This window comes from Etheostoma cragini, chromosome 9 (genome assembly GCF_013103735.1).
Source record: "Etheostoma cragini isolate CJK2018 chromosome 9, CSU_Ecrag_1.0, whole genome shotgun sequence".
Lineage (NCBI taxonomy): Eukaryota > Metazoa > Chordata > Actinopteri > Perciformes > Percidae > Etheostoma > Etheostoma cragini.
The window spans coordinates 26096772-26108733 of NC_048415.1; the positions used below are offsets into that span (position 1 = coordinate 26096772).

Below are 11962 nucleotides of genomic sequence, written 5' to 3' on the forward strand. Positions count from 1 at the left end.
ACATACACAGTATGTGTGTGTGTGTGTGTGTGTGTGTGTGTGTGTGTGTGTGTGTATGTGGGTGTGTGCCTGTGGGAGTCCTGCTGTGGCTCACTCTTCCTTTCTTTCTTAATTCATTTACATAATGAGGCCCAGACTCATTCTCACAGATTAAATTACTCTGAGACAACAAATAAGACAAGCGCCCCCCAAAAACATACAAACCCCAGTCTATGTCAGCCTTTAACTGGAGTTGTTGCCTTGCTTCGCTCTCGCCTGTGATAAACAGCATCTGTGGCCTTAAAAGCAAAAGTAAAAGTCAAAGAACCTGCAGCGTGCCCACCCTTACCCAATGATGTCATTGTACACTCGCCGGGTGACTTATGACGCGCTGAGAGGGTCAAAATGAGGGAGAGACAATCGATATTCCATGTGATTCTGACCAATAAATCTAAGATGTGATTAGTCTGGGTAGTTAGCGACGATTAATTGTCAAAGCTAATAAAGTCTTTTTGTGGCTAAGGGTGCCAGAGAGGCTGCTGGGAATCCTGGATTCATTTTATGGGCAAATTAATTAAAACAGCACTTGAAAAACCCTGTCATCAAACACTCATTCTACACATGGTGGTGGGCGGAACAATGAGACATCACTCAGGGAGATCACTGTGTGTGTGTGTGTGTGTGTGTGTGTGTGTGTGTGTGTGTGTGTGTGTGTGTGTGTGTGTGTGTGTGTGTGCGAACACAATGATTCCTGCTTTTACGACACGTCGTAAATCCGGAAGGGAAAAAGGAAGGTCTGTCATTTAGCTGCGTCTTTCCTTTTTCATTAAACACTGTACATAATTCAGGTAAGGGAGATATAAAAAGGAGGCAATCGGGAAGAATGAAAGATGTGGTGTAGGACAAGGACATAGGGGGAAATATTTAAAAAAAAGAGGTGTAAAACAACATGGCGATGGAATGGATTTTGTTAAACTTTTGATATCAAATTGAATATAAGCAAAGTTTGGATGTCATTTTGCTTCTTTAAGTTGATTTGGTTCCTTTTGCAATACAACGTAGCAGTAGTCTAGTGGAAAATGTTAACATTTCAACTATTCACCCATTACTCTTAACTATGTGTTTTTAACCACCAAAACTAACTTTCAGAACACCGGTTTGACCAATACTTGTAGTTATTTTAACCATTTGTCAAAGATGCTTAGTGAACTATTAACTATATTTATCCATTACTTTTAATTTTTCAACTTCTCTGCTAGCATGCTAACTAGTTTTCACACACTCTTAGTCTAAAAAATGTAGCTACTGTTCAGGTGTTACAGCTCGCTCGAGTTTCTGTGTTTTTTTTCAAATCTTAATTTCTGTTTTATCAAATCACTTGAGCTACTTCACAGTCGTTCCATTTTACCCGTGTGCAATGGTTGTGTAGCCATGGCCACACAACCAGCTCAAGAGCGGTAACCTCATGCACTTACAGTATATTTTTCCTTAGGATTGGTTTATATGCTTTTTTCATACACATTACACATCATACTTTATTTAGTCGATCATACAGAAGTATGATAAATCATGAGCAATCTATTTGTTTTCAGCTGTTGGAGTCCACACCCGGGAGGTGGCCTAATTGAACACTACCACTGCTTGTGTTGGGGGGGGGTCAGCTTTATTCTCTCCTTAGGTATTCTGGGATTTAGATTTTTATTACATTGAGTGTTTTTGTTGAGTTAAGGATGAGTAAAAGTCCATTTCTTTTGGAAATGGGTTTTTAGGTAGGTTCTGCTGTTATTTGTAGTGTCTGGAGTGTTATTGTAGGTCTCCCCCTGTGTTAAAATGGGTCTGATCAGCCAATATGTAAGTCCTCTTTGTTTCTTTCATAGCAGGTCAAGAATTGACAAAAATTTCAAAAATTTATTTTTTTGAGTCTCTAACGTTCAGAGCTTCAGCTACTGTCTGTTATTGACCTTATTTACACTTCATCTTTATCTTTATTTTGTTGTCATGATTTTTCAGGAAATGGAAACCCTTACTTTTGAACTCCCCTTGTGACCCCTCTTGCTTCACTGCTTGGTCCCCCACACCCGGGTAGAAGTACCCCTGGTTGGGAATCACTGATGATAATACAATTTACACCGTTTTAAATATTGGTGCATATATGCCCTACATGCTTTGTGTCCTCACATAATGACAAACACATTAACAAATGCATTCACCTAAAGTAAAGGCAGACCCAGAAATGTACATACACACACACACACACACATGCACGTGCACACACACACACACATCTGAGCGTGCAAGTTTGCTTACAGGCCTGTCTAACACACAATCTATGCCGTTGGGTGCTTTTTTCCCTCCACATAACAGCTGAATCAACAATTGTTCTGACATGGTAAGACCATTGTGAGTGTGCACTGTCTCAAACGCTTCAACAGTGTGTCTCCCTGTCTGCCTCTCACTCACCCTGCAAACCTCAAGAGATGTTTCGTTTGACGTAAAGACCCCCAAAAAATGTATTATTTTTATGTTTCATTGGCTTTACACTTGCTTGTCCTTTGTACCGTGCAGACAGCTGCTTTGGCCAGGGGTTTAACTTTCAACGATAGGAACACAAACACAGAAAGCTCTGAGATTTCACTGAAAAGAACTGCTGAAACAATACAATTGGGCCAGAACCTGTTTCCATCACAGGGGAAATCCTGCTGTCTGGACAGCCACTGATAGGAGTAAGATGAGAGGGAGAGGGGTGAGAGAGGGAGAGGAAGAGAGAGAGAGAGAAGGTGAAAGATAAGAGAAAGGCAAAGTGTGTGTGTGTGTGGGGGCATTTGAGATCTAGAAGGAAAAACAGTGCAGATGTAACGTCACGATGGTGGGAGTGAAAGAGTCAAGAGAGAGGGAGGGGGAACTAACGAGAAGCAGCGATTGATGGAAGACAAAACAACTCAGAAGGCCCAATTGTACCACCTCAGGTCAGGATGCAGCTGAGCAGGAACACAGTACTTGAAAAACATGTAAGTTTGTCTTTGGTCGTTTGCAATCTTGACAATAAAACACAGATGGAGGGGAAGGAATGTGAAAATGAGCTAAGATAAGATAGGTTAAGATATCTAAAAAACAGTTGGATGGATTCCCATAAATAATGTTACAGATGGTCATGGTGCCCAGAGGATGAATCTGAATGAGCATTTCAAAGGTTTCACTTATCCTGTCAAAGGGGCACTGTGAACTCCTGCTTGGTTTCAGTGCGATTTCAATTTGCCTCAAATCAGCTAGCTGCCTGCCCCTGAATACACGGTTAAAAAGCCAAGGAGACAAGACAGGGGTTGTAACTGTCAAAGAACCACTAGGGGCACAGGCTGTGCACCAAAATACTTTCATAGAGATACAACTCACGCTACTCGATCAACTCTGCTCATAGATGAAATGCAATTTATTCTAATTAGTTTTATTTTAACTACCTTTATTAGTCCCAAATTACAATTTTACACTCTGTTGTTACTACAGTTGAACTGGCACCTCTCCAGCTACCAGCCCACCATCATACTTAGGTCCCTACTGGGACTTGAACCGGCAACCCTCCGGTTGCCAACCCAACTCCCCATGGACTGACTCAGAACTTAGAACATGTATATAATTTATATGACAGATTAGACAGAGTCGAGAGATAGATAGATAGATAGATAGATAGATAGATAGATAGATAGATAGATAGATAGATAGATATTGATCCAAAATCGGGAAATTATGGAGTTACATCAGTCACACAGCACAGAATATAAATATGAATGAAATACAAGGATACAACACACATACAGTACATACAATATACTTGGAATAATAATAATAACAATAATAATAATAATAACAATAATAATAATAATAATAATAATAGGAATATAATATAAGAACAAATATTGGAATATATACTGTCCAGAGTGGGGAAACAAAATGGGCAACTGCTTAAATAGTATGCTAAAATGTAAATAAACCAATTAGTGCAGGTTTCACTTAGTGTAGTATTGATTTTAGATTATTACGAAAATGTAAATAAGAAATTGTTATTTGAATTATTGTATGTTGGATGTAGCTTGCCAGCATTGCTCAACTCTGCAGCTTAGCTTCTCTCCCCCCCCCACCCCGAAGCCCCTGACTCTATACTACTACATGTGAGGACAAATAAGAGCTGCATGTGACCACAAGTGACCAAATGTCCTGAACCTAATGCAGCAGCAGGATACACCAACCTCAGGTCCCTCCACGCGGATTCTCCCATACGTTCCTACACAGAAAATTACTTTGGCAAACTTCCATGCTGTGGTTACCCCTTTAAATGTTACGCATGGCAACCAGGGAAGAAAAGCAGGCCCAATTCATCAAGCGCTCCAGCCATATTGAAACATTTAAGGGTTCTGTATGAAACACAATTTGAAAGTATATATAAAACAGAATTTGTCAAGGTCTGACTTTTGCTATGGGATCTGACTCTGAAAAGAGCTTTAATTGAAACGAGATAATAACTTTGAATGACATCATATGTTCTAACCTTAATTCGTCTATTTGGGACAATGGATGAAGTCATACATAAGGATCCCTGCTGTGTCTGTGTTGAGTGGGGAGGGGGGGCACTAGACCACATACTTATGATTCTTTCATGTGCTTTAATTCAGAAGCAGTCATAAATAGATGAATGAGCCAAAGTGGATAAATATTTCAGAATGTGCAGTGGAACATTGAGTGTAAACAGGCAACGTAACAATTTATTCTGCTTTGGCTTATTTCATCACCAGAGACATGGATATAAAAGTACAACAAAGTAAACAAAACTATGAGAGAATGAACATTTAAAAACTAAACTGTATAGATTTCTTACCTGTTAACCTAAATCCAAAGATACCCAGAAAAAATGAAAGAAAGTGAAGGAAAAAATATAAAAGCATAGATGCATGCATTTATATTTTTTCTTCACTTTCTTTAATTTGAGCCACCTTTACCTTTCTTTATGTGTGCATAACTGTAAAGATGAGAAATCTTCTTTTAAGCCTTTCAATCAAGGAATAAACGGCACCAGATCAGTTAAATCAACCAGTTCAGGTCAGAGTATATCCGACTATATTGATTGTCGTGGTCTGACGTTTACAACAGTACGTAAAGACAACATTAGCAGACACGAAAAGTCAGACTGCGGTGGTGTTTTATGATCCGGTTCATCCTCCTTAGGTGCCTCTCTGAGCCAGCCAGCGCCAGGGGACTGATTTACTCGTCACACAAGGGGGACATATTTAGCCGTGGTGTGCTGGAGATAGTGGGCGGTAAAGCTGGCAGGGCAGAAAATGACCCAGACAGTGGGAGTGTGGAGGGCTAGAGGGGAACACGTGAGACACACCAGTTAACCTCCTGCCATTAAACCAGCTGTGATTTCTGACCAGGGGCCAGGGGACAATGGACTGCACTACACTAATTACACACCCTGACATGGATAATAGGAAATGTACTTGGTCTTTATGAGGACGAACAGGCGTCAGTAAATCTATCTTTAACACGTTGTAGCTGCAGCAGAAATAAAAGGTCTTAAATGTAGCTTTTTAGACGTGTGGTCTATGCAGTGGTAAAAGCAAAAAGGTCCCATTAAATCTGTCCTCTAATGACTGCAGGCAGGAAAGACCTGCAGGTACCAAAGCACATGACTCAATAAGATGGACTTGGCTCCACACTTCAGGTAAATAACAGACCTTTAATGCATTTCTTAAATAAGTAAATACGTCTGTGTTTATATTATCCCGCCCAGGTGTCAAAATTAAACTCCCACTAATCAAAGCTATTATGTATGTTTGTGGGCTGTATGGGACAATTTATAGAGGGACCACCAACCAGAGACCACCATGATATCCCGGACTGAGAAGCAAAATGACAGTCAGAACAAGTAGACTTTCCACTATGAGTGCACACACACACGGGAAAAATATATAATTTCTGTTCACATAACAGTTTACATTCACTTTGCCAAGTTTTTGGAACAACTTTCTCCAGTTCCCTCAGAAATTAGAGCTCCAATCCAGCTGTTGTGTAGCTATTTGGCAAAGAATAGAATAAAATAGGCTACTGTATTATATAATAGAATGGAGAATATAATAGAGAAGCATAAGATATTGGGGAGGTCATTTAAATGTATTAATAGCCTATGTCTTGAAGCTTGTTAAAAGTGAATGAACTTTATTTGCAGAATACAACAGACGAGCCTGTTCCTTTACTATTTTGAAGTCAGATAAACTTGAATAACAGAATAAGAATACAATTTTGTACGATTTGTCTTTTTTACTATATAACTAGCTGTTTCGAAGCCATATAAACAAAAATGAACTTGAATGGACGAATAGAATAGAAGAATTGTGTGTTTTTTTTCCTTTACTACTAGTGTTATAATGTCAGATATCTTTTTTTCAAATGTGGTAAGAGAGAAGATTAGAATAAAATAGGTTTTATGGTCTTAATATATTTTTGAAATTCACAGGCTATTAGATTTTGCTCAAATGGAGGCTACTTTTAAGGGTTTGTAATGTTAGATTAAAGACTAATATGTGTCCAAAACGTTTAAGTAAACAGAACAAGTGTATAAAATGAAAGTCAGATGAAAGGAAAACAGATGTAGGTTATAGCAGAACAGTTTCACAACAAAATAAATGGAAAGAGAAGAGACGACAGCAGCAACACTGGCTGTCCCGCCACCACTGACAGTAAAGCGGGTAACCAAATATTCAAAAACAATACGTCATCCCGCAATGCACCGCGCCTGCGCTCTCCTCACAGCATTACATCAGCCCACAATCCACCGCGAGATTAAGAATCTTCTGGGTGGTGGTGGTCATGGCAACGCGCCTTATCGGAGGACTGGGTCCACGCCCCGCGACACGCCCATCGGCCAATGGGAGAGCACTGTCATGACATCATGGCTATTTTTAGAGAGGCAGCGGCAGCAGATAAGGTTTGCCTGCAGCGGGCTCAGAGTATACACACAGCCGGGCAGAGGGAGAGCAACAGACGCTGTCGGTGCCGGACAAGAAAAGTTAGAGACACTCGGCTCATTCCACTCACAGACTTAATACAGGTCCGGTACTTTAGCGAAAGCTTTGCGAGCTATTAGCACACAGCGCTCCCTCGAGTCGACCATCACTGGCTGAAAGAAGTAAGTCCTGATTCCTGTCAAGAACGTGCGCACTCAAAGGAGGTTTTTACGGAAAGAGGACGTTTGGAAACCGGTGTTTTTCAGTCAAGTGATAAACCAGGAAGAAGAGAAAGGGGGGGGGGGACCGAAAAGTAGTCTTGTAGAAGACTTTTTTTTTTTTTAGCTACTTCGGTTTCTCTTCCATGTATACCAAGATGGAAACTACTTTCTATGACGACTCACTCAACGCTTTTTCCCAGCAAGACAACGCCGGCTACGGATACAGCAACCCCAAAGTGCTGAAACACAACATGACACTGAACCTGAGCGACCCGACGGGCACTCTGAAACCTCACCTCCGCGCCAAAGCCAGCGACATCCTCACCTCTCCCGACGTGGGCTTGCTGAAGCTGGCTTCCCCGGAGCTGGAGCGGCTTATCATCCAGTCCAGCAACGGACTCATCACCACCACGCCGACCCCGACTCAGTTCATGTGCCCCAAGAATGTCACGGACGAGCAGGAGGGCTTCGCTGAGGGGTTTGTCCGAGCCCTGGCTGAGCTCCACCACCAGCACATGCCGGGCACAGCTAATGTGAGTGTCACCTCGGCTCCTCAGACCAGTGTCAACACTTCCCTGCCGCCTGTCTCATCTGTTGCCGGTGCCACCGTTTACAACAACAACAACGCAGCAGCCATGCGCTCCGACTCGCCGGTGTATGAGGACTTGAACACTTTTAACCCGGCCATCAGCACCGTCTCGGCACCGAATTACACCACCTCAGCCCCGACTATGTCCTTCCCTGCTGCCCCGCCGCAGCTTCCCATCTACGGACAAACATCATCTGGCCAGCTCCACCGACTCACGGCGCTCAAAGAGGAGCCCCAAACCGTGCCTGAGATGCCGGGGGACACGCCTCCTCTCTCCCCAATCGACATGGAGAACCAGGAGCGCATCAAGGCCGAGAGAAAGCGGATGAGGAACCGCATCGCTGCCTCCAAGTGCCGGAAGAGGAAGCTGGAGCGCATCTCGAGGCTGGAGGATAAAGTGAAGAACCTCAAGTCCCAGAACTCGGAGCTCGCGTCCACAGCCAACATGTTGCGCGAGCAGGTGGCCCAGCTGAAACAGAAGGTGATGAACCACGTCAACAGCGGGTGCCAGCTCATGTTAACGCAGCAGCTCCAGACCTTCTGAGGTGGTGTCAGCGGCGGCGCAGAGGCGAAAGACTGTAGTTGAATGAAACCACGAGTCCTGTGATAGTAAGTGGCTGTATCTCCTGAAATCGTGACGGATTTGGGATGATGTGGCGCGACACTGGCAGGACCTGGGGGCCGCGCTAAAGTTCCTGAGTGCCACGAGAGTCCCAGAGATGGGCTCGGGAAAGTGACAGTAGCCATGAACCAGAGAAGGCATGCAAGCAGGATACCTTTCTGTTTCTGTTTCGTGCTGTTTTTACAGAACTGGACAGGACTGAAGTTTTCTTAAATTACATCCAGCTCTGCATGGACCTTATCATGACCATCAAAGGAGACATTCAGTATTAGAGGATTTAAGTACCTGCAATAGAGACTTGTCTTGCTGTAGCCATAATGGCCTCGAACATGGGCGTGTTGGCCTCAAACTCTAAATGGCTGAAAAGTTGTAACAAAAGCTGCCTGACTTCTGAGTTACAGTACAATGTAGCCTACTTTTGTTTTCTTAATTGTAAGAAATTCTGTTAGAAAAGCTTCAAGATTTACTTGTTTTTTTCTAAAGTTGTTTTAATGGGGTTTCACTCATTGTTATATGTATATAAGATCAACTTGGAGTACTTATGTTTACCCTTTGTAATAAGAATACTGTATAATTTTTTTTTAATGTTTTCTTTTCTGAGCACTTCAGAAATATGATCAATATTTAAGAAAATAAACCAGATCAAATGAAGCCATATTGTCTCAGTGTTTTTTCAAGTGTGTGACAGGAAAAAAAGAAGTGGGTGTGCCGCATCAGGAGCTCAAACAATAAAACATGTTGCAACATGTTGCAAGAGCTGCTAGTTCCCAGTACCTCAAGGTTAATTCCATTAGTGCTAGTATTGATCCGGGCTAAGTGATTGTTTCAGCTGACAGACCAGGTTCACTTACCAGGCTACTGATGGAGGCCAGTTCTGACAGGGCTGAGATCTCCACTTTATGTCTCAGCACATGCAGATCGAGTATACATCTTATTATTATTATTATTATACAAAACCTCCCATTATTCTCAGTGTTAAGACTATATGGCACTAAAAGGAGAACATGTAACTACAGCACTGTTACAGAGATACAGCAGATTGTCACTGATTCAACACATAATAACAGGAAAATCACAAGCCATCCTCCGTGCTATTGCACCACGCATTAATTCAACGTACTTCCGGTCTTGTTGTGAATTAAGTAAGCCCCAGCATGTCGAAACAAACTCAGATAAAGTCTTGGATCCTTTATTGCACATGAATGCATCATATAACACATTGCGGAATATCAACTCATTAAAAGGTAAAAGTACCACTGTGGTTTGGTGGGAGAGTACATTATCGATACTTTGTAGCCTATTGTTAGATAGATGCTCTCAATGAGTATGCTGAAAAAGTAGCTCAAAGGAACAAACAATAGTCTAATAAAAATTTAAACAAAGGAATGGCAAAAATTAACATTACTCACACAAGACAAATATGTTAAGTGTGGAAATTAAGCTGTCCAATAGCTTATACACAACATACATACACATAGACACACAGACATAGTACAAAAATACAAAGGAAGACATCACTAGTGTCCTTACAGTAAAGTTAGATTGTAGCATGTTTAAAGGAGCAGTGTGGGGAAAAAATGCAGAAAGCTGCATTGGTATTCCATATCTGTAGCCTATCTATATAACACAATACATAAAAAATAGAATACTGTTGGTAAATCCATCCCAATATGTTACATTGACTTTTTGTCAAGCGTTCAGCTGTTTAAATACAAATATACATTTGGCATGATTTCCACAGTAAACCCAGCGGACGTCATAATTACCCTTCGTTAATGTTTATTGTCCCCATGGGGAAATTATGTTGCAGCAGAAATCACATCACATGGTATTTAAAACAACATTAGGACAGACAAGACAAGGAAGAAGAAGAACCATCACATGTATACATAGTCACTCATCACATAGACCAAAGCACTATGGGAGGGATAGAGTTCCAGACCAGCTGGGATAAAAATTAAATAATAATTATTACAGCAGGTGAATTTGTCCGGATAGGTGAGATATGGCACCCTGGGTGGATAAACGGCTATGTTGTATTATTATGAATACTCATAAGGAAACACTAGAGGGCGACACAGACTCTTTTACCTGAGACGTCAAATGAAACGTTCAAAGTCCTCGTGCCACAGTAGCTTGTAGTATTGGCTCATCATCATCATGGGCTCATGTGGCCTTGTGTTGTCTTCCCGTCAACCATGAAAAAAAAAAAAAGTCAACATTTTTATCAGTTTTTTTGACCCAAGGACAACATAAGGGTTAAATTAACTTATTTTTTTTATTTCAGGTGTCAAAGAAACAGGACAGATTATTAAATATGAAGATTTGAAGGATATCTTGATACACAATAAAGACTAAACGTTAAACAAATAAGCCTAATAGGTCTAATACTATCTGAGAATGTGTATTTTCTTTTCATTTTCCCTTCTCTTTACAATTTTTTTCCTCTTACAGATCAGATTTTCATGGTTTGACGCATAAATGCAGCTCATTCAACATTTTATCATAATAAATTCCTAAACAAATGAAATTGCATTAGGCTAATTCAATATCCATTTTTATAGGCTATAGAATTTAGTTATGACCCTATTCAAAACTTGACAACTGGGGTATTCTAATCTGTTTGTTAGGTCCGATTAAACTATTATAGTTATGTATTATATGGCCTATTATTATAATGAGGACTCTAATGTGTTCATTAATCTGATTTGACCTGTTCGGATGTCTCCGATTTCTCAAACTTGGGCAGCATGGCATCATTCCCGGAAGGGGAGTCCTTTGCTACCATATAAGGAGAGGGAGCCCTCGGAAGAGCTACGTCACGGCGGAGGAGGCGTGTACTACGGGAAGTGACTGGACTCTGTAATCTCTGCATAATACAGTGATCAGCCCTGAGAATTTATTCAAGAGGGACACTCAATAAAAATATTACAATGGCCAAAAAATACCCTATTGTATATAGAAATTAACAACAAAGTAACAAAGAAAAAGATCAACTGTGACGTTGACTAAGATCAAACATGACGTCAAGACTACATCAAGTAGCCTACTGTACAACTAGGTTAATAGTGCTTTTATGCTGCTTTACTATATTTTAGGGGAAATAATGTATCAAATATTACCTTTACTCCACTATAGGCAACATTTATTAAACAGTTACTGTAGGCTACCTAACAGTTTCATTTAGTTTCTTTGCAGATTAAGACTTTAAATAACCATAAAGTATTTTAATCTAGCCTATGTATACAGCGGCTTGAATAAGTTTACACACGCATGGAAAAGTTGATTAAAAACAGTAATAAAAACATCTTTTGGGATTTGATTTTGGATGCCTCAATTAAAAATAATTACGAAAATCCAACCTTTTATGGACACCAGTTTTCTTTGTAAATGGATAATGTATTGTATATGCATGATAATGTTCTTCATTAATATACAGGGGGCATGAGTACACACACCCCCATGTTAAATTCCCATAGAAGTAGGCACCGTTTTGTTTTTACAGGCTAGTTATTTCATGAATCCAGGATTATATGCATCCTGATTAAGCCTCCCC

General features: G+C 40.8%; 1 protein-coding gene across 1 annotated transcript; it reads left to right on the top strand.

The window, feature by feature from the left end:
• The first annotated feature begins 6952 nt into the window (after positions 1-6952).
• Positions 6953-9057, top strand: jun (Jun proto-oncogene, AP-1 transcription factor subunit). The gene has a single exon (XM_034880611.1). It carries the CDS (start codon positions 7339-7341, stop codon positions 8326-8328), a length of 990 nt encoding a protein of 329 aa, XP_034736502.1. The 5' UTR covers positions 6953-7338; the 3' UTR covers positions 8329-9057.
• Positions 9058-11962: the final 2905 nt, after the last annotated feature.

Bases quoted from the DNA above. Each gene is read 5' to 3' on its own strand.
- jun (XM_034880611.1), top strand. From the start codon at position 7,339: ATGTATACCAAGATGGAAACTACTTTCTATGACGACTCACTCAACGCT.